The 27,534-nt window shown below is 33.2% G+C and overlaps 3 protein-coding genes and 1 long non-coding RNA gene across 6 annotated transcripts in view; 1 reads left to right on the forward strand and 3 right to left on the reverse strand.

Annotated features, from left to right (window-relative positions):
* LOC111507302 (very long chain fatty acid elongase AAEL008004) overlaps positions 1-11,548 on the reverse strand; it is a 49,239-nt gene extending 37,691 nt beyond the window's left edge. Inside the window, exon 1 of the mRNA XM_023162612.2 lies at positions 11,412-11,548. The gene's annotated coding sequence lies outside the window, so the exon portion shown is untranslated. The remainder of the gene's footprint in view (positions 1-11,411) is intronic.
* Positions 4,195-10,342, reverse strand: Nop17l (PIH1 domain-containing protein Nop17-like). Its single transcript, XM_023162586.2, has 2 exons — positions 8,247-10,342; positions 4,195-4,746 (listed from the first exon to the last, which is right to left on the reverse strand). Exons 1-2 carry the CDS (start codon positions 10,247-10,249, stop codon positions 4,512-4,514), a joined length of 2,238 nt encoding a protein of 745 aa, XP_023018354.2. The 5' UTR covers positions 10,250-10,342; the 3' UTR covers positions 4,195-4,511.
* Positions 11,549-13,794: 2,246 nt separating the features above from the next.
* On the forward strand, positions 13,795-22,347 carry LOC141484860 (uncharacterized). Its single transcript, XR_012466846.1, has 3 exons — positions 13,795-13,969; positions 14,061-14,248; positions 20,926-22,347. It is a non-coding gene; the product is annotated as an uncharacterized lncRNA (long non-coding RNA).
* On the reverse strand, positions 14,058-26,965 carry LOC141484859 (uncharacterized). 3 transcript variants are annotated; one of them, XM_074180479.1, is made up of 2 exons: positions 26,845-26,965; positions 14,058-19,973 (listed from the first exon to the last, which is right to left on the reverse strand). In XM_074180479.1, exon 2 carries the CDS (start codon positions 17,913-17,915, stop codon positions 16,965-16,967), a length of 951 nt encoding a protein of 316 aa, XP_074036580.1. In that variant the 5' UTR covers positions 17,916-19,973; positions 26,845-26,965; the 3' UTR covers positions 14,058-16,964. The 3 variants fall into 3 exon arrangements, with proteins under 3 accessions (XP_074036580.1, XP_074036577.1, XP_074036579.1); XM_074180476.1 differs by having other exon boundaries at positions 14,058-20,070; XM_074180478.1 differs by having other exon boundaries at positions 14,058-20,063; positions 26,845-26,962.
* Between the last annotated feature and the right edge of the window lie 569 nt (positions 26,966-27,534).

The following is a 27,534-nucleotide window of genomic DNA, read 5'->3' on the forward strand; positions in this document are numbered from 1 at the left end:
ATTGTTGTACAGAGGATTGAAAAAATATATACAGGGCTGTTTGAAGGTGATTTACAATGTTTCATGATGAATTTCAGTAGTTCGGACTTCCATTGTCTACTATATAAAATGATTTGAAATCCCTGAAACAAGTAAAAAAGAAGAATTAAAAATGAGATAGCTGAAAATAATAATTATATTAACCGAAATAAACCTGAAATGAAATAATAGTGAAATAAAATATAAGTAAAAATAGAACAATTGAATAAATAAAAATGAAGAAATGAAAAAAGAAAGAAAATAACAATAAAAAGTGAAGAGATTCCAAGTCACGTTAGTTCACGACGTTTCGATTGTTAGTATCTATAATCGTCTTCGGGTGATGACTGGACTGATTCTTCCGAGAGATGACTATTTATAGGTCGTTCGAGTACTTTCACTTATCCCCGCTTTCTATTTTCCGCTTCACTGGTTCCGTGGGAGATGACCGTTTTGGCGGGAGTTGGCCATTTTTCGCTTGATGATGGGTTTCCATATGTTGCGTATTTCTACGCTGGCTTGGCTGAATACGTTGTTGGACAACATGTATGCGGCTTCCTTGAATTTTCTCCTAAACCAATGTTCCTCTCTGTGCAAGATCTCAGCTTGGAACCACTCGATGTTGTGTTAATGGGTCCAAACATGGTCTGCTATTCCTGATTTGCTGGTTTCCCATCGCTGTTTGTATTTCTTGTGCTCGGCAATGCGAACATTCAATGGCCTCTTAGTTTCACCAATATAGGATTTTCCGCACTCACAGGGTATCCGGTAAATGCAATTCTTGGAATCGCAGTCCGCGTTTGGTGGCCTGGTTTTCGTGAGGCTGCTACGGATAGTGTTACCGGATCTGAAGCAGGTTCTGATGTTGTTCTTGGAACCAATTCTTCTTATCCTCTCCGATAATCCTCTGATGTAAGGAAGTGCAAGCACTGGTTGTGACGGCTTCTCTTCCTTGTGAGGCTCCTGCTGTCTTCTAGCCAAAGTCTTTTCTACCATCGCTTTGGAGTAGCCATTCCGTTGAAGATCATTTTTGATGATATCTAGTTCCTTCTCGAGACCTTTCTTCGTATTACAGAGCCCAAAAGCACGGTCTGATAGAGTCTTGATGATTCCTCTTTTAGTCGATTGATGGTGGTTGGATTCGTGGTTCAGGTACTGTCCCGTATGAGTGGGTTTTCGGTATACAGGTGTTTCCCACTTAGTGTCGGTCCTCTTCACCAAAACGTCTAAGAATGGCAATTCGTTGTGGATTTCCTTCTCCATTGTGAAATTGATGGAAGGTCTCACGCTGTTGATGTGTTTCAGGAAGGCGTCTAGTTCAGTATTCCCATGGTTCCATATTATGAAGGTGTCGTCAACATATCTCAACCAGACTCGAGGTTTCTTGTGGGCTTCTTCAATGGCCAGAGTTTCAAACCACTCCATATATATGTTGGCTATGACTGGTGAAAGTGGCGATCCCATTGGCAGTCCCTCATCTTGTGTAAAGAATTCGTCCTTCAGTTGGAAATAACAGTTTCGTACACAGCATCCTAGTAATTCCATAATTACTTCTATAGGTAGATTCGTTCTCTCTTTCAGGTTCCCGTCTTCGAATAGCTTTCTCTGTATGATTTGGAGTGCTTCTTCGACCGGAACGTTGGTGTAAAGGCTTTCCACGTCGAAACTAATTAGTTGATCTTCCTGTGTAACCTCAATTGACCCTAGTAGTTCGACAAAATGCCTTGAATTCTTCACAAAAGACGATGTTTTTCCTTGTAATGGTTGTATTAAGGGAAGTAAAAATCTAGACAAGTTTTGAGTAGTCGAATCTCTGGAGCTGATGATCGGTCTATGCGGAACGTCCTTCTTGTGGATTTTGGGTAGTCCATACAAGTGAGGGGGCTTACTGTGGTGCGGTGTTAGCGATGATCTTTCCTTGTCCGAAAAATAGACTTGGTGTTTTTTTTTAATCTGGTACAACTTCCTTTCGATTGATGCAGTAGGGTCCCGTACGATCTTTGTGTATCGTCCCTTCTGAAGAACCTCTTCGATCTTCTGTTCGTAGAGAACGGTATCCATTACCACAGTAGCGTTTCCTTTATCTGCAGGTAGGATCTTGATGGTGTTGTCTCTACGTACGCCATTCAGGGCGCTACGTTCTTCATTGCTGATATTAGATGTTGGAACTGGTTCTCGATCCAGCTGTTCTCTAATTTTCCATCTGAACTCTTCTGCCTTGGTCTGGTCAATAAGGGAACCGGTGGATTCCACTGCAGTAATTATCTCCAAAGTGGGCACAGATATTGGCGTAATGGCGAAATTTAGGCCTTTTCTCAACAAGGATTCCTCTATTCCCGTGAGCGGGCGGGAACTCATGTTGATGACGTTGGCAGCTTCAAAGTTGTCCTGTTTTCGGTCTATATTTGGTGAAACTAAGAGGCCATTGAATGTTCGCAATGCCGAGCACAAGAAACACACACAGCGAGGGGAAACCAGCAAATCAGGAATAGCAGACCATGTTTGGACCCATCAACACAACATCGAGTGGTCCCAAGCTGAGATCTTGCACAGAGAGGAACATTGGTTTAGGAGAAAATTCAAGGAAGCCGCATACATGTTGTCCAACAACGTATTCAGCCAAGCCAGCGTAGAAATACGCAACATATGGAAACCCATCATCAAGCGAAAAATGGCCAACTCCCGCCAAAACGGTCATCTCCCACGGAACCAGTGAAGCGGAAAATGGAAAGCGGGGATAAGTGAAAGTACTCGAACGACCTATAAATAGTCATCTCTCGGAAGAATCAGTCCAGTCATCACCCGAAGACGATTGTAGATACTAACAATCGAAACGTCGTGAACTAACGTGACTTGGAATCTCTCAACTTTTTATTTTTATTTTCTTTTTTCATTTCTTCATTTTTATTTATTCAATTGTTCTATTTTTACTCATATTTTATTTCACTATTATTTCATTTCAGGTTTATTTTGGTTAATATAATTATTATTTTCAGCTATCTCATTTTTAATTCTTCTTTTTTAGTTGTTTCAGGAATTTCAAATCATTTTATATAGTAGACAATGGAAGTCCGAACTAGTGAAATATACAGGGCTATTCAAATTCGTTTCTGTACATGGGGATCTCGTAAATGATAAGAGATAGAGTGTCGGTTAAATTGTTGCAAAGTTGTGTATTTTAGAGACCTATTCAATGATGTAAAGAAATCGAATATAGCTCTTTTGGTTCTGGAGATATACAGGAAAAACCAAAAAATCCCAAATTATTTTTTTTTTTTCTTATACATTATAGAATCGTAATTCATGAATGAATTGTGTATATTTTCTATAATGTTATCCAATTTAGTACTGAAGAGCCTTAGGGCGTGTCTTAAGGCGAAACATCGATGTATACCAGTGAGGATGACAGTGTTCCATGTAAGTGCAATTAGTTACAATTCATTTAAAGTAGAACTCATGTGAATGATATCTGATTTTTATTCTACAACGAATGTTCGAAATACAAACTGAGTAGAGAAAAGCATCTTCTGTATAATTCAGTGTTCATATAGAATTAATTGTTTCGAAAGAATTTTTTTCTTTCGTGTAATTCAATGTTTATATGAAAGTAGCTGTTTCAGGAGGATTCTCTTTCAGTTTGTGTCTGAAAGTCACTTCTTTGCATGATCTACACATCCATGTATAGAGTTACTTATTTTCAAATTGATTACTTTCTTCCTTTCTTTGGAAGATTCCCTCATCTTTTTTTTTGTATCAAGATGGAGTAGCAGAAAGCCAAAAACTTTCTTTCCCGAAAACTTTTTTTAATTCAACACACCTCTCATAACATCAATCCTGGAACATACCGTATATGCTTTCTTCAAATAAAAAGTTTTCAACAACATAACCCAGTGTAACCATTTATAAACAATTTTAACGTCCATTTAGTCGCAAATCCAGCCAGAAAATGTTTAATTATATGAGGCCTAAGCCAGTCCTACACTCTTGCCAATTAACAAACCGCAAAGTATAACCAGATTCCTACATTTTTTCCTCGAAAAGAATATATTTTAGTACTTAGTCTTATTGAAATGAATCAGAAGTAGGGATGTTATACAGCTCCGTAACCAAAACTATTAGATCTCTGAGAAAAAATTTTGGAAAAATTTTGGATAGGGGTGAAGTTTGAATTGAAAATCAATATTGATGTTTTTATTCATCAACTTTTTTGCTAACAATTAAAAATAATCATCTGCTATACCTATCCTAGTACTACATTACCAAACAAAAACCTTTTGAAAAAGTCAAACCACTGCCTATTTGTAGTTTCCTTACTTTAACAATCTTTACAATACTCACCAAAATAAACAAAATAGCAAATTTGCAATTTGCCAATTCTATATATTCGAAAACACAATCAGTTATACTGATAACAATATTGTATCGATATGAAAATGATACAAAAAAATATATTCAACTGATTGATGTACTACATTAGAACATTTCAATCAAATTCAGTGTGAATAGCCATCTCCTTCAAAATGAAAAATATCATTGTCGGATTTGTTACTTTCTTCATGGCGTGAATCACTACTTATCTTGTCAACAGAATGAAACTTGTCGAAATCTTCTTCCTTCTTTTCATCACCTGAAGCTTCACTTTCACTATGCCGACGTTCTAGAGCACGTTTCTTATTCTTTGCCTTCCTCTGATTTTTCTTTTTCTGACCCAAAATGCTAGAATTCGACCTGCAAAATATAACGCAATAAGCTATGCGTGTATACAGTAAATGTAATTTCAAGTGTACTACGTCTAATTTCGAAATATTTTGACACCATACACTTTGGATTCAATTGGTTGCATTATTACTTCTGAAACATTTAATTTCTATTCCATATTTGTCTCACACAATTTGATGAGTTTTGTTTTGATACCTCTCACATATTTCATAGTGATCATTTCATAAATAGAAAGCATATCATCGCGTAAAATGAATCTACTGAAAACACTCTTCCCTTAACAGAACAAAATGCTCTCTCTCGACGGGCGATTCGTTAACCAAGTTGGCATCATCAGATGACTAGATTTTCCAATATACCTTACAAAATAGTGAGGAAGATCCATAGAAAGATCCTAGGTAGCAGACATTACACCAGTCTCCTCAGCAATTTACGTAGCGTAACCTTCATCTGATCAATACCGTACTTTGCTGAGGAAAGTGGTGTGATGACTGCTACCTAGGACCTTCGGAATTATTTTTTAATTTTTAGTACATTATCTAGATCATTATTATCTTTATTTTTCAATAAAACCGTTTAACATAAAAATAATTTTACTAATTTTATTTTCAAGTTCCTAGTTTATGATTTTGTTACTCAATTCTTCTCATTCTGTTTAGTTCATTTAGCGTTTCAGTATTATAAGGTAACACGTAATCCGCCTTCCGCCATTTTGTAGCTGCGACCATCTTGAAGTTGCATCTTTTTCAAAGTGTACTACCATTCTACTAGTCAAGCCCTGCCATTTGATACCCATATTGAGGTAGTTGTTAAAAAATATGTAATCCATCATTTTGTAACTGTGGCCATCTTGAATTTGCATCTTTTTCAAAATGTATTACTACTCTACTAGTCAAGTCCTGCCATTTGAGACCCATATTGAGGTAGTTTTGGAAAAATATGTAATCCGCCATTTTGTAGCTGAGGCCATCTTGAAGTTGCAACTTTTTTAAAGAATACTACAATGGGGAATGTTCCTCCTGAACAACGCATTTTAAACTTATCATTTCAACCTTTTCTTTGAAAAATTATTTAAATACTCAAAAAAGAGGAATGAAATACCTAATGCATTTACCGTTTAAAGGGATTCGTTTCTATTTCACCATTTGGCAACATCGGTTAAAGCTAATAAAGGACAATGAATCTGTTACCTGTATGAGACAAACAAAGATGACATATTTCAGAGGCGTGCTGTTCTGTTTACTTATGTTCCGAGTTCCGAGACATTCTGTGACATATGACATTTTGTGCTCCTAACCTATCTTCCTCTATATAAATAAATAACAAAACAACTGTGTTTATGTGGCTTGTGGAGGTAGTATTAACTATAATTTATACTTTGCCTCAATTGTTGATTTATAAAGATAATTTTCCTTTTTTTAAGTAGAATATCTAAGTACGTATAAATTGTTTCAACTTGATATAGGCGCTGTTGCCAATATGTGAATTAGAAACAAATCCCTTTAAAAATTAAAACCCAACATTTGAAACATCAATTTGAATACTTTTAGAAGTGAAATTGAAAAACTCATGAATTGAACTCAACTTTATTTTGTTCAAACTTGCATTTGCTGTAATAACCCAAATTGAGGAACATTCCCCATCCTACTAGTCAAGCTCTGTCATTTCATACCCATATTGGGGTAGTTGTTAAAAAATATGCAATCCGCCATTTTGTAACTGTGGCCATCTTGAATTTGCATCTTTTTCAAAATGTACTACTATTCTACTAGTCAAGCTGTCATGTGATACCCATATTGAGTTAGTTTTGGAAAAATATGTAATCCGTCACTTTGCAGCTGAGGCCATCTTGGATTCACAATGATACAGAATTTACTAAATTATATTTCATGAAAACTAAATGTTTTTACCAAAATCAGATCAATCTGTCAACAGGAAGGGTATCAAACTTAAATTACTAAATTTGACCCAAACAGACAAACAGGTCAATCCAAATAAAATATCAAAAAATTTTTGATATTATTTTTCTATGGTTTTTGTCACTTCTTACTACAATTAAAATACTGTGATTGTTTGAAAATGTCCTCATAGAACGAATCTGCAGTAACGTTAGTTACAAATAAAAGTGATAAAGAAACAGAAGATTTTATTCCTCATTTTTCATGATCTCCTACCACATAGTAATGACAAACAAACAATAAACACCTTGTACTACATCAAATATTTCAGGAGCCAAACAACAATACTGACATAAAATTAACTTTGGAATGTTTTACATAATGAATATATGTTAAAAAACTAAAAAAAACACGCTTTTAAAGAACATCGAACTAAAAAGGTAAATTTTTTTTTTAATAAAAAACAATAACGAACGAAAAATACTAGTATTATTGTGAAAAAAGGGATGGGCGCCTGATATACAAAAATATGGCACAAAGCGCCCACGCACTAGTATTTTTTGTAAGCTTATTTTCAAAATAATATTTTTAACTTTTAAGTTCGATGTTCTTTAAAAGCGTGGTTTTTAGTTTTTTAAAACTATATTTATTTTTTACTTTTTAGTCCGATTTATTGTCAAAAATATTTTTTTTAAGTTCTAGTCACTAGTATTATAAATCTTCAACAGACGGCGCCTGAAAGTAAAATTCCTCTCAAACAACATAATAAAGTTTGAGGTCTCAAATTCTATAGTAAAACTGAAATGCAGTAAGTCTCCAACAGAGGACGGACAGTTGTAAAATTTGTTTAGAAATAAAGAGAAAATTTGCAGTAACAATTTCAAAAAACAATTCAGTCTTGGTGTTTTCATTAGGAGTTTCATTCAAAATATTAATGGACTAAAAATATTTTTTAACTGAATAATTTTATTTTTCAAATCAATCTTTTGATTTGATATGTATGTCAAGCACCTCAGTTCTAATTTTTCGATTATTTGAAATATAAACTGAAGTAACTGAAGTTTTTAGGTGTACAATTTACGATAAAGTTTTCATTGTTGAAATCCATATTCTGGTTTGCTTTCAAATAATCGAATTAGATTTTAAAATATATTTTCCGTTTCGTTCAAAACTTTTTTCTGTAGTGAATCACGGGTAATTGTAAATATTTCATCTGTAGTACAAAATTTCGCTAACACTTATAATTCTTAAAATATGTTTTTTATTTTGATTTTCTTTTGAACAACCTATCGAGGAGGTTACCTACGTATAGCGGCATCTACCCGCGAATAGCTCAAGCAATAACTGATAGTTACGTACAGCGCCATCTACCCGCGAATAGATCAAGAAATATCAATGAGGTTACGTACAGCGCTATCTGCCCGCGAATAGATCAAGCAATAATGCTGATAATTCTGTCAATACAGATGCCAAGCTTGGGAGTTACAAACAAACATACATACATACAGGTGAAGCTAATATAAAGCGTGTAAAATGGGATATTTTCTTATCATTAACCAGTTTTCAAAGAAAACTTCTTACAACAAATTTGGAAAATAAAGAGTTACTAACCTGAACAGTTGTTGCGTAACTACATCATTGAATCTGACTGTTTTCTTCAGGCTACCAGAAATTTCCCCATCTTCAGGTATAACCGAGTCTAGGCTAGCATGACAATTTTCAAAAGAAGAGCAGACAAAATCATCCAAACTAGACTCGGATATGCTTCTACTAACTGTGAATCGATTGGATGATAGTCTCTTCAGAATTCCTTTATTTTTGCTTGGGCTAAAGCTACCATAGCACAGCTCATCTCCACTGGACTCATAGGAATCACCGAGAATATCAATAGCCCTGGTTTTTTTATCACATTTAGTGTCGTAAAAACTGCTTTGTGAGTTTGGATGATTCACGGGTTCAGGTTCTACCGAAGGTGTTTCTGAATGAGTTTCCAACTGTTTATTACTCTTTTCCTCAGTTTCTTCTCCTAACAGTATAGTATTGATGATTTGGGGCTCCTCCACATGTTTTTCTGTTAAATTATCTTCATTCACCCCAAAAAAATATTCAGTTAATGTTTCACAGTGAGAAACAGGTACTTGAAGTATAACATTGTTGTCCCATACTTCCACTGTGGTATTTTCAGCATCAATTTTGGAACTGGGTAATTTTACACAAAAAGCATAGTGACTGGGATAAAAACTAGAACCTATACTGGTGAATTTAGTATGAACTATGGTGCCAGTCTCACCGAATATTTTGGAAACCGAATTTTCATCTACATTTTTTACATTCAGTGTAAACGCTATAATATTTTCAAAAACATGGCATGTAAATTCAGGTATATTGTAATGCAAATTTTCATCAAGAAATTTTGTCCTAAATTCGCTAGATTTTTCAACACAGTTTTCACTTGAAGGCAATTCAGTAACTAACTTTTTATCACTGGTCTCATCATCAGATTCCGGGATTCCCGGGGAACATTGATCACTTTCAACACCACTATCACTAAAGTCGAAACAGGTTCGGGATTGCCTAACAGGTAGAGTTATTACTAACTTTCTCAAATCCTTATCAAACTTGGCATTGCCAGATGATTCATTGACATGATAGGGTAATGTTAAATTCAATTTGTACTTTGCTGGGGATTCACTAACAACTTGCACGGTTTTTTCTGTAACATCTAATGTTATATCAGCAGAAGATTTGAGCAGAGGCAAATTTATTTCCACTATCAACTCTTTTGGTATAACTGCATTTAATTTTGCTTCCCTGTTTTCTGTAAATTCTTGAATGTCAACATGACTCCTGTGCTTTATGGTATAATTTGGTGTGGTATAGTTGGATTTTTCATCCAAGCTATTTCTTCTATATACTTTTTTACACTTTTTTGGGCTAATTTTATCAGATTCCACTTTTTCAAAAATTTTATCATAAAACTCTTTTTCTTCTGGAGTTTGTTTGGGTTTGTTTTCTGATGGAGATCTAATAACACTTGCATGAGGTATTCCCTTGTAATTGAGTTTGGGAAATTTCAAATTTTTCTTATCCAATTGAAAATCAAAATTTGTTTCTATAGCTTCCAAGGCAGTGTTATTGACCATATCACGAAATGTTTTATTTTTAGATGCTAAATGAAGAGTATCTGAATGAAACACTATGTCAAAAACCTGACAAGGAACTTTCTTATTATCTAAATCTTCTCGTGGAGGTGATAATGAATGAGGTAGGGACCACGTCAATCCTTTCTCTCCTTCTCTGATTGTCGGTGAAGACGTAGGTTTTTTTATATGATCATTCGCACAAATATTGATAAAAGCTTTTTGGTTACCATTAACACTGGTTTTTATTACATAACCTGGTCGGGGATGAATAAAAGTAATATCGTTACCACGTTCTTTCTCCAGTTGAGTGATCTCCTGCTCATAAAGTATTTTGTTTTTTGGATCCTGTAGTTCTTCAACATAGTCTGTCAGTAGTTTTCTGAATTCAGGCTTTTTTAATGCTTCCCCAATACAATTAACTTCCTCACTTGTAAGATCAAGTTCTTTCAGTTTATTGAACGAATTATCCATACTTGCTTCAATTGGAAGTAAGAGATAAAAATGTAAACATGGAACGTAGCAACGAACAGTGCATTAACAAAAACAAACAATCTGTCTAAAATTTGTGTCACATACAGTGTTACCAATGGAAATTGCGCAACTTGTAAAACTTGGAAAAAAATATTTCCTTTTCACTGGCCAATTAATGAAAATCCTCGCACAGCTTACTAGCTTACACCGATCACTGGCCTTATAAAACTGCGATGTTGAGTGATACATGTATATTTTATCGAATAACAGATAAAATAAAATAACTAAAGAATAAATCTATGCCTATCAGAAAATGTTTACTATGAATAAAAAAATCAATAATTATAAGGTAATTCTTCATGTTGCATATATTATATTATACCTATCAAAATATACAGAAGTATTTTGCACTCACTAGTAAATTTTCACAAAATTATTAAAATTAAAAATGTATTCTTCAAACTAATAGAAACATTAATCAGAAACTTCGTTTAGGAAAATAAACAACATTAATTTCCTGGACAGGGGTTCATTTAAAGACTTTCCACTTCGAATATTCCAAAATCTGAAGATTCAAGAAAAAATCTCCAAATCACATAAAACATTGAAGTAAGCTTTCTAGCAAAAATTTTATCGCTCCCTTTTACGCTCTGTCTTGAAAATTTTGAATGTTAAGAGATATGTGAGGTAACTGAAAGTATACCTCAAACCACCAAATCATAACACTCATATCATCTGACACTTCTGAGTACTGAATTATGTCAGCCATTTCATCAAAAGTTACAACCAGTCCAGCAATGCATGGTACAGAGTGGGCCAAAATGAACACTACTAACGGAAAACTCCTGTTCACAAACCATATAGATGAAAACTGATGGCTGTGTCAGCGTAGGCCTCAAACCACCAAATCATAGCACTCATATCATCTGACACTTCTGAGTACTAAATTATGACAGCCACGCGGTGACATTTTTTTGTAAATCTCAGAGGCAGCTATTTTTTACTTGAATGTGGTTACGGACTGGTAGGTACGCATAGAAGAAAGACGGAGGCTCGTTGTAACTCCACTGGTTGTTTTTATTGTTACACTGAACACGAAAAAAAACTTGGAAGCTTTAGGTATAATGAAAGCAATATTCTTTATTACACAGGTCATACTTACCTTGAAATAGGAACACCAACCATTGACTCTGATTTGTTTAAAAAATGAATTTTTGCTATTAGTTTTACGGTTCTGCCAAGTTTAGATGATCACGTCGATTCAATAAATACGAAGTTTTAAGGAAGAACGATAAAGTTAATAAAAACTAACAAATTGTTAAAAATGTTGCAGACAAAAAAAAACTATTTATATTTCAAATTTAAAAAATGCTCAAATCAGGTGTGTGGCGGCATCTAATAAAAAGTAGCTCACGTTCCGGTTAGGGATTGTCTTATATTAAGAAGTCTGTGTAAACATGTATAATCAGTTGCCTATGTATGTTTCGTTATAGCAATTTCATCAAAAGTCACATGCCAGTCCAGCAATGCATTGTACAGAGTGGGCCAAATTGGACACTTTTAACGGGAAACTCCTGTTTTCAAACCTGATAAATGAAAACTGATGGCTGTGTCTGAGAGTCAAATTTTATGAAAAACTTAATGGTGAAAATCGCATGATTTACAACTTTTTTTATAGCTTCTCCTATGGATGTTTGTACTTCCAAATGAAAAAAGGCATTCGAAAGCTTTCCTGGTGACTTTGAATCAGGTAAAACAGCAGCATGCGATTTCAATTCCCCAACAGAACTAAATAGGGCATATGCATCGTTTGTGTCCGCATCTCTTGTGGTCAGCCGCAAAAAGATGCTCTAATATAGTGTCCGACCAAAACTGGTTTTTACCACCGAAACCGAAACCGAATTTCAGCAATGGTCTCAGTTTCGGCCGAAACCGAAACTTCCTTACAAAGATTATGTTTTGAGGGACAAATTAAAAAAAAAAACGTTATTATAATCAGTCAGTCTTTATTTTTTCATCTTTAAATCACAACGTTATGCACTCTTCCACATTTTCACTTATTGATAATCAACATGTCAACTTCTTATTTAAAAAAAATATTAATTACACCTTAAAAATTAAAAATACTTAAAATAGGTGAGGTGTTTATTTGAGTAGATGTAGATTCTTCTTTTGAATATTATTAATGATTTTTCAAAAATAGTAAACATAAAATTACTTATTTAAGTTGTTACCTAATATGATATTAGCACTCAACCGTATTTAAGAGCAATGGTTGGAATTGAAACTTCTATTCAGAGTTGCCAGGCGCGATAACCACTGCTATATGGTAGAATCGTTATACACTATGTATAATGATCCTAGTTATCATTTGTATTTGTTGTATTTGGAAGAAGTTCAAATTGTGAAATATTAAAAGTCAACAATGTTAACCCAAAAAACGTTACAAGGATTTTTGTGCCTTAATGAAATCTAAAAGTCAGCGTATCTTAAACCCAACTGTGAGAGTCGATATTTTTATACAAACTATTAAAACATAAGTTGGCTCTTTAATTGAAATCAATATGGGAGTGATAAGAATAGAACTTAGCTATTTATATTTATCTTATATAATATATTTTTCCATTTTTAGCATAATTTTAGCTAAATTATACAGTCTTTAGCATACTTTTGGCAAAATTTCAACAGCCGTTATTTGCTGGCAACACTGATGAACACGGAACAAATATATTGTTCCCATAGTACAAACGTCAAGTTGGTGACGTTTGTCACTGTCAAGAATAAGACCTACATAACCTTTGCAGACTGACAGTCAGGGCTGCTCCTGGCTATACAATTGTACGAATTGCTATACAATTCAATATTTTTTCGTACATGCATACCACATTGACGAAAAGCATACATTTTGACTTCATTTGGTTTTGCATTACGTCATTGATTCGAACGAAGCCACGGTTATATATTTACAAATTTCAATCACTTCGTCCTTCGATAGTCGAGTAATCTGTCTATCTCTGTCTCCCGTCTCATTATGATAGGCGTGTCCCGCGTGTCATAGAACTCATAGAAGTCATAGATCACGATCACGTCGATCACAGAGCACTTAATTTTCAGATCTGTCAAATCTGTCGAAAACGGCTGACGCTAAAAGAAAAAAAAATCCACAGTGAGAAAAGACGAATTTTAAATAAATATTTATGAATGGTGGTTGGTAGTTCACCTCACCCCTCTTGATTTCTGTTTTAGGAGACTTTGTGTTGTCATTTGATCTGATACATAATATAAGCTGAAGCTAGATTAGTGAATGCAGAATTTTCAATTAATAATAATGCAAATAGTAATCAAATCAATATATTTTTAATCACCACTTCAAAGTATTCACATACGATGGAGTGTCTGCGCATGCGCTAATCGCTTTATTCCATCTCTGCATCATGCGGGAAGCTGTCACTTGTCAATTATTCTGATGACAGTGTTGGCAACCATTGATGCTATACAATTATAGCGAAAAGCATACATTTTCATCTGTCATTTTCGTACAAATTTTTTTTGCCTTGGAGCAGCACTGCTGACAGTTCAGAGTCCACAGTTGATCAAAAATAGTAGAAAATAATTGTAACCCATTTTTATTTTAAAACAGATGTGTTTGTTCGCTTCTTTATCATATCTCGAAGTCATAGCAAGGGATAGTATTCGTATATTGTGACTCAGTAGTAAGAGGTATATTTAAACACTTTTTTTAACATGTAAAAGTAGACCACCATTTGCAATTACTTTTTCCCATTCATTTTGTTTTCTTTATCATTTTCAGAACGTCAGTAAGTATCATGTTGCATTTAGTGTTCAATCTAGGTTATGGGAACTATAATTAATGTTATGATATAAGTTGGACTGGCTCTACTTTTAAAAGATGCATTTGTGAACTTCAGAGGAAAACCACAAATACTATGAAGTTAAAAAATGTTGAATAATCTTGACTGTTTCAAAAGACAAAATGTTGTAAGTATAGTTTGGTTTTTACATAAATATAAATATGTTGAATGGTAGAGACAACTAGAAAGTAGCTTGAGTACGTTGATTAAATTAGGTAGTTGTATTCAAAAGTATCTGCTTATCTGGGTACTGAGAGTACGAGACATTCAAAAAGAATATGTCCATGGGTTTGGTTTTCTACTTCTCCATCTTTATACAAAAATGTAGGAAACTTTCAGAGGAAGGAAGAAAGCAATTAATTTACTCTTTACTAAGATATGTAGATCATGCAAGAAATTAACTTTCTGACATAAACTGGAAAAAAGTCCTCTCGTAACAATCACTTTCATATGAACATTGAATTATGCAATTATAAATTTTTTCTATTCAGATTGTACTCCAAAAATTCGTCAATCTTAGGAAAGCTACACAATGTAGTATATTAAACAGTTACGATATAAAATTTCACTTGGAATCTTGTCATTCTCAAGGGCAGACTTCGAAATTTCATAATAAACCCTTGAATTGTCGGCATCTATCTGAATAACTTTACAAGATGAAGCATTCAATCCAATGTCGGCTCATTTTTCTAATACAAGGAAGTTTTATCGCAGGAGTGATGACTTTGAAGCTTTGTAGTATGTGAACACTATGTATATTTCATTAGTTCAGACTTCCATTGTCTAATATGATATAAATTGATTTGAAATCCCTGAAAGAATCTATAAAAATTTAAAAAGATTAGCTGAAAAATAAAAATTATATTAAGCAAAGAAAACTGAAATTACAATGAAATAAAATACAAGCAAATACATCAAAAATTTAACTATTAACTCCAGCTGAAAATTGAAAAATGATTAATAAGAAAAGAAAATTAAAAGATTCCAAGTCAAGTTACTTCACGACGTTTCGAGTGTTAATATCCACAATTGTCTTTGGGTGATGACAGTGGTCACCCGAAGACGATTTATTTTTCAGCTCTTGTTGATAGTTCAATTTCTATTGTTGCTTGTATTTTATTTCATTGTAATTTCAGTTTTTTTTGCTAAATATAATTGTTATTTTTCAGATAATCTTTTTAATTTTTACAGGTTCTTTCAGGGATCTCAAATCAATTTATATCATATTAGACAATGGAAGTCCGAACTACTGAAATGCACCATGAAACATTGTCAACCACCTTCAAACAAACAATATGTATACTTCTATTTCATATATTCTTATTGCCATGGTGATATAAAAAACAAGTATTGTAAAAATGTCAACAAGTAAAGTTATGAGTTAGGAATTTATCCTCCTGTTTCTTTTAAAGTTTATTACAACTTCAAAATGAATTCTTTAAAAAGTGTGATGATCATACATAGAAGTTACTTTCATATACAAACTAGAAGAAAGAGCCCTCTTGAATCAAATAATTTCATAGATAGATAGATATATTTTCACCACATTACATATATAAATACATTTATGGCATGTCAATATATTAATAGATACAATATAAAGTACACAATGAATAAAATTATACAATAAAACATATGATATTTTGAAAGTGTTACAAACATAATCAAGTGAGGCTTAAATAAATAGCGTAAACAGAATGGAATATTTCAGAGAAGTGATGTGTTGAGTGCATGACTCAGTTGCTTTGTTGTGACGAGAAACTCGTCTGTGGAATAAAAGCAGTGTTCAAGAATATATTTCTTTGTGCTTTTTTTTGAACTGATCAAAAGATAGTGATTTGATTCTCTCCGGCAAGCAGTTATATAGATTGATATTCAGAGAATTATGTTGAGAATTGGTTAATCTATACCTTGGAGTTTTTAATAACTTAGCATACCTAGTATTATGGTCATGTATATCTGACTGGGTTTGTAACTGGTTGATATTTCTGTGTATTTCTAATAAGGCATTGTAGATATATAATGAAGGTAAAGGCATGATGCCAAACTTTATAAAGTGTGGGTGATAATGTTCTCTATATCCAACTCCAGCTAAAATTCTTACTGCTTTTTTTTGTTGTCGAAAGATGGTTATTGCACGAGTGGCATTTCCCCATAAAATTATTCCATAGTTTATCTGCGAATGAAACAGAGAGAAATATGTCATTCTCAGAGTATCAGGTTGAATTGCTTTTTTTAACTGCCTCAACAGAAATAGAGTACTTGCTAATTTGTTACAGAGCTGTTCTATGTGATTCGACCATGTGAGTTTGTCATCATTAACAATTCTGAGTAGCTTGACAGTATTTCCCATTTGTAAGTTCATATTAGAGGAGAAGGTTATTTTTTGGGATTTGCTTGCGTTCAACTTGAGTTTGTTTGTAGTAAACCAATTTTCAGCACGTTTTTCAATGTTATAAGAAGAAGAAGTGAGTTCCATAAGGTTTTTACCGGTACTCATCAAAGTAGTGACGTCGGCGAATAGAACACTTTTATTGGGTAATAGGAAGTTGCATAGGTCATTTATATAAATTACAAATAAGAATGGCCCAAGCAGTGACCCCTGTGGGACACCATGTTTTATAGGTAGAAAGTCCGAGTTTCTTTGGTTAACAGTAACACATTGTTTTCTATTTTCTAAATATGAACTGAATAACTTCAATGCCACCCCTCTAATACCGTAATATTTGAGTTTCAAAATGAGTATCTCATGAGAGACACAGTCAAAGGCCTTCGACAAGTCACAGAGTGTAATATCCGTGAGTACATTTTGTTCCAGACCCTCAACTATGCCTTCCAATATATTAAGAATTGCAAGAGTTGTAGAGCGATTTTGTCGAAACCCATACTGGTTTTTGGTTTTTTTCAAAATATTTCACTAGTCTAATTTTCAGAATTATTTCGATGATTTTAGCAAATATGGAAATAATGGATATTGGTCTATAATTGTCAATTTCTGTAATATCTCCCTTTTTATGAATAGGAATAACTCTGGTGAATTTGAAACTATCTGGAAAAATGCCTTCACTGAAGATCAAATTGATCATTGATGTTAATGGCGCAAGAATTAGATCTGATGTTTGTCTTATGATATGGCAATTTAAATCATGTGTATCTACTGATTTCGAATTTTTTAATGCATTAATTGCATCAAGAACCTCATAGCTTGTGACTCCCGTTAGGAAAAAAGAATTGCATCTCACAGGAAAATGTTTGTATTGGATCAATTCGTCTGGTATATTGGGTAACTGGTTTATTATATTTTCAGCAACACTTGTGAAGTGAGCGTTGAAAGAGGTTTCAAATATTGGAGTTTCAGGGTTACTTTTAGTTTTCCTATTTAACTCATAGTTTATAATTTGCCAACTAGCTTTTGATTTATTTTCTGATGTACTGATATAATGTCCATATGAATTTCTTTTTGCTTCTTTCAATTCCTTCCTGTAGCTTTTCTTAAGTGAATTGTATGCCACCTTATCAGTAGGATTTTTCTTTGTATCATAGATACATTTTACTATTGAAAGTGTGTCCCTCTTCTCCTTCAAAGAATTATTGTACCATATAACTGGCGGTTTTTCTCCAATTTTATACCTTTTATATGGAAAGTGTACTGCCACATAATCAGCATAAGTATCAACCAGGAAATTTGCTAGAAAGTTGATACCTAAATTTGTATTTTCAAAAATACCCCAATCAATACTCTTGAGGGATTCTCTGAATTTTTCCATTGAGGAGTAAGATAAAGATCTTTTCATAATTATGTCGGGTTTACATTCAGTGATTTTGTTTAAGATTATATATTGTCCAATATGGTCAGACAGACATGAATCCAATACACCTGAAGTCCTGTTCTGTTTCTCTATATTTGTCAATACATTATCAATGCAGCTGGATGAATATGCTGTTATCCTGGTGAATTCAGATATGATTATAGTGAGGCCAAACGAATTTAGTAATAAACATTGAACTACACGAAAGAAAAAATACCTTTGAAATAACTACTTTTATATGAACATTGAATTATACAAAAATTCTTTTTTTTTCTATTCGGTTTGTACTCTAAACAGTATTAATAAAATTGAATTAGATATTATTCATAAGAAAGCTACTCAACGAATGTTTGAAGAATATTATTGGAGTTTTATCCCAACACCAAATCGTTATTTTCAATATATCGATACATGTTTCGATAACCAAGTGATCATCTTCAAGAGGAATCGTTTAATTTTTCTCTTGAAGATGATCACTTGCTGATCGAAACACGTATCGAGGCGTTGAAAATAATGGTTTGGTGTTGGGATAAAACTTCAGTGATATTCTTTACTAAACCAAAGGTTCCAAACAGTGCATCACAAGAATGTTTTAAGTACAAACTGAATAGGAAAAAGTGGTTTTTGTATAATTCAGTGTTCATATAAAAGTTGTTACTTCGAAAGTACGTTTTCTTTCATGTAAATCAATGTTTATAAATATGAAAGTAATTGGTCCAAGAGGGCCTTTTCTGTCAGTTTGTGTCTGAAAGTTATTTCTTTGCATGATCTACACATCTTTGTGAAGAGTTTATTTTGAAATTACCTGCTTTCTTTCTTTGAAAGATTCCCACATTTTTTGTATGAGATGGAGACGTAGAAATCCAAAAGCGTTCTTTCTCAAAAGTTAATCTTTCCTAAAAATATACCCTTTTCAATTCAAACAAGATTTCTATGGCTGCGATTAAATCAAATAAGCTTTTGAATGGCATTACATACTGCATTTGTGACATGAGTAGATTAATCTCATGAGTGACATGAAGTCATAGTGAATAGTGATATGAATGTATTGAATGCTTCATATTGTAATGTTATCCAGATAGATGCCGAAGAGGCAGTTACACAAGTGTTCATTCTGAAACTTCCAAGTCTGCCCTTGAGAATGACAAGATTCCAAGTGAAATTTTATATTGTAACTGTTCAATGATGAATAAATTCTATTCTATTCTTTAATACACTATATTGTGTAGCTTTCCTAAGATTGACGAATTTTTGGAGTACAATCTGAATAGAAAAGTGATTTTTGCATAATTCAGTGTTCATATAAAGGTAGTTATTATGCTTTATTTTTGTGTAATTCTATGTTTATATGAAAGTGATTGTTACGGAAGGACTTTATTTCCAGTTTATGTCAGAAAGTTAATTTCTTGCATGATCTACCAATCTTTGTAAAGAGTAAATTAATTGCTTTCTTCCCTCCTCTGAAAGTTTCCCACATTTTTGTAGGAAGATGGAGAAGTAGAAAACCAAAATATTGAAGAATTGTTTCTTTACGGAGTTTCTAATTCAGAGCTTTATCCCATTTCATTATGTAATCTTCATAAAACGTCACCATGAAAGAATTTTCCCATTCCTCCCAAGAAAATGATCGGGATTCACTGAATTTCAGTTCATACAAACAAAGAGAAATGCCGGATGAGTTGAATCTCAAATAATGTATGTTCTGATCGTCTGTAGTCCATTTGTTGTACACGACCATGTATTTGGGTTATCATCTTTAATGTTGAATAGGTTGATTTTCATAATTTTGGTATTGGGAGAATAGAACCTGAAGTACAAATGGTTCATCTGCTAGTGTGGCAGACATCATCAGCGGGGGAGAATGTTATCAGGTTTTTTCAAAAGTTTTGCCCGTTTTAATGTCGTGTTTTTGTAGCTCCAAAGACAAAACAGTCTGGTTTAAGTTTGACGATAGGCGTGTCACTAACTGTTTTGGCGATTTCTAGAATTTATTAGAGCCTCTGGAGACACCTTACATTTTGTTTTTCCGGGGTTGTCCTGCAGCTGAAAAAGCAAATGTGCCACTGGAATCAATGAAGTCACCCCAGAGCGCCAATTAACTTTTGTTGTTTCATAATTTCATGATTTGTATTCCTAAAAACTAACACATAATTAAAAGCAATACATATTTATTCCACTGTGTCGTGGTATATCACTGATGATGACAAATGAAATCAACATTGAATACAGCAGGCTTGTTAAGCATTTACTATGCTATGGCATATGCACATATTAATCTGAATATATTGGCATGGGGTCGAGCAAGAGAATTCTTGAGAGTGTTTGTTTCCCAAAAGCGTTTAGTAAGACTGATTTTTAACTTGAATTATCAAGACAGTTGTCGATCTATCTTTAAAGAAAATAAAATTCTTACGGTGCCTGTTGTGTACATTTTTCGATGTATTATCTTTGCCAAACAGAATATAGATAATTATCCGTGTAATTCTGAGAAACATAAATATAACACCAGACACGGCAACTTATTGAAAATTCCTAAACATAGAACGACATTCTATGAGAGGTCTCCGGATTACAATGCAATCATATATTACAATAAACTACCAGAATCACTCAAACGGACTGAAAGTAACATCATATTTCAAAAGAAAGTTAAAGACTTTCTATTAGAGAAATGCCACTATAGTTTCCAAGAATTTTTAGACGATAATTTCTGAAAAATAAAATATGAACTAGATCTGTATACGTTTTTATATATTTTAATTGTGTATTTTTTTTTTCTTTTTAGTGACGTCTTGTATAAATATTAACATTTTTAAATTTATACCTAGTATTAATTCTGATTATTGATTGACTTACCATATATACACTATGTATCGTGAATGGTGAATAAAATATTATTATTATTATTATTATATATTGATCGCGAGAGAATTTTGTACTGTATAAATTGATGCTGTTCAGTTTTTCCAAATTTTAATTTTTTGCCTCTTTTCAGCTTACTGCTCTATGATGCCGTCAAGCGATTTTTGGCCAGTTTTTCTCTACGAATTCAAATTGAACCAAAGTGCTGCCGAAACAGCCCGAAAAATTAACCAGGCATTTGGCAATGACAGTGTTGATGAACGCACTGTTCGACGTTGGTTTGCGAAATTTCGTTCCGGAGATTTTAGCCTCGAAGATGAGCCACGAACTAGTCGACAATCCACTCTCGAAGGCTCAACAGTGACTGACTGAACATAAGATGATGATGATGATCAAATATGACGGGTTAAATCTTATACCTAAATCATTGAATATCGCGCTCTTCTGAAAATACCATGAATAATAATCAAGGGTTGACTTGGAAAACGATTGCAGCATTTAATAAACAACTTGACAGTTGTTGTCAACTTTAGAAGCTTTTGATTTATAATTGTTATAAAAAGTGTCTTTAGTGGTTATTTTTCGAACCATTTTTGTAAAACATGGTTCAATTTACTAACAGTGAAATGACAGATATGCATTTCTCTTATGAAATGGCTCATGGAAACTCTAATGCTGCAAGACGCATTTACGATGAAAGATTTCCTCAGCGTGTAGTACCTGTGTAGTACCTGTCGTGTAGTACACGACTTTCTGAAATAGGCAACATTAAAAGAATGACGGGAGGCCTGCAATGATACGAACAGTTCAAATTGAAGAAGCTGTTTTAAATGAGATTGAAATTGGTTACGCGGTAAAATAAGAAATCCAGGTTTCCTAAGTCGAATATTGTTTACAGATGAGGCTCGTTTTTTCTCGCAATTCAATTATTAACTTCCACAACAATCACATTTGGGCCAAAATTGGGTTGGAATTGTCAGTGACCATCTCATTGGGCCTCACTTCCTTCCACGTAGACTTAATGGAGAAGAATACCGAAGGTTTTTAGAATTTGTTTCACCTAGACTTTTAGAAGAAATTCCAGTCATGGAAAGATTCTGTATGTGGTACATGCACGATGGTGCTCCACCACACTTTAGTGTAGTGGCACGGCAATTTTTGGATGAAAATTACCATAATCGCTGGATTGGGAGAGTAGGCCCACACCCATGGCCACCTCGCTCGCCCGAAATGAATCCCTTAGATTATTTTCTCTGGGGACACCTTAAAGCGTTGGTATCAAAACTGCTATTCAAAGTGAAGAGGATTTGCAGAATAAAATCATTAATTCATGTGACATAATAAAAAATACGCCAGGTATTTTCAGAAGAGTGCGAAATTCAATGATCCAGCGGCTAGACGGTTGTATTGAAGCCGAAGAAGGCCATTTCCAACACTTAATTTAGTGCAATTCGTTAGTCTAGATGTTGATGTTATTTAATATTATTTGTTGTTATTGTTACATAATTAGTAATGAAAAATTGAAAAAATAATAATTTCTAAAAGAAACATTTAATTCCCCATATTATTCCTTGTGAGGTCCAGGGATATGCAATTAGGTCCACTTTTTTTTCTTAAAAACCAAGCAAGATACGAAAAAAATTTAAGAGACAAAAAAGTTGTATTTCTAATTGCTTAATCCAAAGAAATAATAAAAATTGCACAAAAGTCAGTGGCGTACATTTTTAAGTCAAAAATATTCGTTCAAATCCCGCTCGAGAACCCACTGGACTTAATAAATTGAATCACGTTCGGGCTAAATTAGATCCTTAATGTTATAAATACCATTGCCAAATTACAACAAAATCAGGTAAAGGATATTTAAGATATTTACGAATAACTTTTTTATTTTAACACCCTGTATCTTAAGAACGAAGGATTTGCGGACCCATGTTTATATGAACATTTCGTCCTGAAATTACCTAAAGAATCGTCTGTTAAATTTATGGTACATACTTAAGTAATACCCTGTATACATCTTAAGATTAGTTTTAGATTCGTTAATAGTTGTAACTTCTTTTATGTAATTGAGAAGTTTGTTATATTCTTTCAAGGCTTTATGAATTAATGATCTCGTTGCAGTTATAAGATTTTAATTTAACAACATATACAGGGTGATTCAAACGCACTTTGACAAACTTCAGGAGGTGATTCCTCACAATATTTTAATATGAATTGTCCAAATAAATAAGTGTCCGGAAACGCTTCGTTTCCAAGATACAGGATGTTGAAGTTTTTTTATTTTCGTTTCTTTTAAATTACTTTTGAAATACTGGACTTAATTAAACAAAACTTGTTAATAGGAGGTTTTTGAGGTATCGAATTCGAACCTGATGTTCTTATTGCTCTTACTCGTAGGGGGCGCCACCTACACGTCTTTTTCTTTTTTAAAGATTCATAACTTTTTTGGGCGTACTTCTAGCACATTTTTCAGTAAAAAAATCGATTCCTCTATCATATCTACGTAAATAAGCTACCCTTGTTACTAGTCGCTGTAAGCAACCGTTTTCTAAATATTTGGACTTGAAAACTTCCAGTCGATTATTTGATAATCGATGCATGTTGAAGTTATTACGAATATTTTGCATTTTTCACAAGAATGCTTTGGAAATAAATTTGACGTTTGTGAGTAGTTTTGGTAATTACATATTTTGTGACAGTTAACCGTTTTGTTGAAGTTTCCGTAAGTAAAAGTAGAAAACACTCATTTTGAAAAAATGGATTATTTAAACAATAATCCTCATTTAGCCGATATGCATTTCGTTTATGGCCTTGCGGATGGCAATGTGCGCGAAGCAAGACGTATTTACCAAGAGCGATTTCCTAATCGAGTACTGCCTTCAGCTCCAACATTTGCTAGTCTCCACCGTCGTTTGGCAGAAACAGGTAGATTTAAGAGGGCAGCTGATATTATTGGAAGACCACGAGCAGTTCGAACCCCAGAATTTGAAGAAGCTGTTTCGAACGCTCTCGAAGAGAATCCAGAAACAAGCACAAGAGTAATTGCTGAAGTTGTCAATTCTACTCAGTCCACAGTTTGAAGAATTATCCACGATCAACAGTTTTATCCATACCATATTCAAAGGGTACAAGCTCTTTTGCCACGAGACTTTCCCCAACGCATTACTATGTGTCAATGGTTTTTGAGAAAATTGGCTGGAAATCCTCCATATTTAAGATATGTACTCTTCACGGACGAGGCAAACTTCTCCCGAAATGCTATCACAAACTTTCATAACAACCATGTTTGGGCTCTCGAAAATCCGCGCGCAGTTATATATCTTTATTTGAAATAGGGATTCCTAATATACATACAAATCTTAAAAATTATGATAAATGTGAAAAAATTGTCAATATCGCGAAATATATGAATACATCAATTATAATAGCTACTAGTAATAAAATACAAATAGATAAAAACAATTTTTATATCAATCTGTTAAAAAAATATTCTTCAAAATAAGTGTAAAACAGTGAAACATATGAATGTGTGTGTATAAAGTTAAAAGTATTTTAAAAGCTAAAAAGAAAGAAAAGAAAGTTAAAAGAACGAAAAAAATTAATAAATATCCAGTGACCTTATATGTTTTTTTAGCTGATATTTGAAACTATCGATAGTGACCGAGCATTTAATGTCTTGAGGGAGTTCGTTGAAATCATTCAGTCCCCTGAAAAATAATGATATCATAGAATTTTTAGTTTTGGTTCTAGCTATATGAAATTCATTATTAGTCCTTGTATCATAACGGTGAATTTGATTGTTATAAGTAATAAAAGACTTGAAGTAACTTGGTAATAAATTCTTTGTGATTTTATAAATGAACATCATTGACATATAAAATAGTCTTTGCGTTACACTATACCAATTTAGAGTATTTAGCATAATTTGAATGGGAGTATATCTATTACACATCAAGATTATTCGCATTCCTCGATTTTGTAATTTTTCTAATTTTTGTTTGTTGTTTTTGTCCAAGAGATATAGAAGACTAGAACAGTAATCAAAATGTGGCTGTATAATGCTTCTATATATAGTTATCTTTGAAAATAAAGACACTTGAGATGATATCCTAGAAAAAAAGAAGAGTTTTTTCGAAATTTTTTTGCAAATGTAATCGCTATGAGCGTTCAGTGTTAGTGAGTCATCTATTATGAAACCTAAGTATTTAAACTCGGTTACCCATTCAATCTTGTCATGATCAATGGTAAGTTGTAGAGACTCATAGTCCACATACTTTAATTTATGTTTATTACTGAGAATCATGGCTTTGGTTTTTTTTGTATTTAATTTTAGTTTATTAGTTCCCAGATAGGTTTCATATTTTTTTAATACTTGGTTCATTCGAGTTATTGTTTCGTTAAGATTGTGACCATAACATGCAACCAATGTGTCATCCGCGAATAAATTCAGAAAATCATGACCTTGCACATAATTGAGATCATTCAAATATATTATAAAAAGCAGTGGTCCCAGCACACTGCCTTGAGGTACACCAAAATTATTAATAATTTCGTTTGAATAAGAGTTGCCTATTTTGGTTCTTTGAGATCTATTACTGAGATATTCTTTGAACCAATTCAATACTTTACTCTGAATGCCATAATATTTCAATTTTAGAAGTAAAATTTCTCTGTCGATGGTCTCAAACGCTCTTTTGAAGTCAAGAAATACTGCCACTACATATTTACCATCATCAAGTACCTGCTTCCATTTCGATATTGTTAACTGAAGGGCAGTTTCACATGAATGATGTTCTCTAAAACCAGATTGGTTACCCATAAACAGATCATTCTTACTGAAGTACTGAGTTATTTGTTCGTGCACTATTATTTCTAAGAGTTTCTCTATAGTTGGTAAAGTATTTATGGCCCTATAGTCAGACATTTCTATTGCGTTATTAATTTTAGGAATGGGCATTATAGTACTGAGTTTCAATTGGTTGGGAAAACTACCATTTGCAAGTGAAGTATTTATCAAGTTCAGGAAGACAATTCCACCAGTATAAAACGTTTCTCTCAAAAACCTGACACTAATTACTTCCTCAATACTGCCTTTTTTTTGAGAGAAAATATAGTAGATCTCAACTTACTTAGGTTTACACTTTCAAATTCAGGAAAACTAGCTACCACTGGTTTAAGATTTTTCTGAGACCACTTTTCTTCAGAGATGATAGAACTAGAGATCCGCTCAATGCTATCAACATAGAACGAATTAAACTTATTGGCAGCATCTTGCTCAGTTTTTACCCTTGATATAGTGCCATCAGTGCTAAAGTTAATGCACTTGAAGTTCATATGCTGCTTCTCACCTTTTGTTAATTTTTTAATAGTTTTCCACATTTCTTTAGGGTCATTTTTATTTGAATCAATTTTATTTTCAAAGTATTGCAATTTTTTTATTTTCAGTAAATTAACAACCTCATTTCGTTTTGATTTATATTTATTCCACAACTCCTCTTTATTGGCATTGGAAGTTTTTCTGAAATCTTTATACAATTTGTCTCTTTGTTTTGAAAATGATTTTATCTCATCATCGTACCAATGGCATTATCAGTATCAATTTTCTGTAAATGTATGGGCGGCAATAATTGATAATTACTTGATAGGTCCTTTCTTTCTTTCGCTCCGATTAATGGCGCAACTTACAGACACTTTTTAGGAAATGAATTCTCTGGACTACTTCAGAATGTACCATTAGAAATTCTTATCCGCATGTGGTTTATGCATGATGGGGCTCCGGCCCATTTTAGCGTTGTAGCCAGGGAATTCAGTATTTTAGTATTTTGATAATTCATAACATGATCTGAAGAGATAACATGTTCAGCTAGTCCACAGGAACGTTTGTTTAGTCTGCAGTCACTTTTTTAGCTGAACATGATTTTTTAACGTTTATTTGACAAATTGTAAAACGGGTTAAACTTACGAAAGTGAGGTTAGTAATCCATGATTTGTAAAAATAACATATCCCAAATGACAGAGACTATTGGTAAAAAAACAACACAAATATACAAACCTTTACATTATGTAATGATTGATTAGATTATTTGAAAAACATCATTATTTATTAAATCATAGTCTCCTTGGGATGAAATCACCGAGAAAGTGAGTTTTATTTGAATAAAATTTGACAGTAATGAAATTATTGACAGTGATTTTTTTACCTTATTGCCAACATATGCTGGAAATAAAAAATAAAAACACCAATTATCCAGGGTTGCCAGGCAAACATGATACATAGTATAAAACAAGCTTCCCGATGTCTGTTCCCATGTATGATTAGATTTTGAAACTACGCAACGGATTTTGATGCAGGTTTTTTCAATAGATAGAATGATTCAAGAGGAATATTTATATGTATATAACATCCATAATAAAGTAGAGAAACACTGATAATTTTAGAGGTTTCTAATGTGATGTCGTAAGTAAACACATTTTTTTGCGCTTACTTTACAAAAGCTGGCTGAACCCTACGAGGTAGATCAAAATAATGTACTGCACTATTGTACACTTTAAAAAAGGTTTACAAAAAAAGTCCGATGGTATACGTCCATCTCTTATAGATAACCTATAATAAAAATGTTTTATCCTTTACTTTTTAAATGGCTTATTTACATAACAATTTTGTGCAATGCAGCATTAATCCTTATTCATTTAAGTACCTTAAATACATTGTGCATTTAATATAGATCAATATGACCTTTTA

This window comes from Leptinotarsa decemlineata, unplaced genomic scaffold (genome assembly GCF_025532065.1).
Source record: "Leptinotarsa decemlineata unplaced genomic scaffold, Ldec_3_MD MMD2_tig00026294_RagTag_RagTag, whole genome shotgun sequence".
NCBI classification, from domain to species: domain Eukaryota; kingdom Metazoa; phylum Arthropoda; class Insecta; order Coleoptera; family Chrysomelidae; genus Leptinotarsa; species Leptinotarsa decemlineata.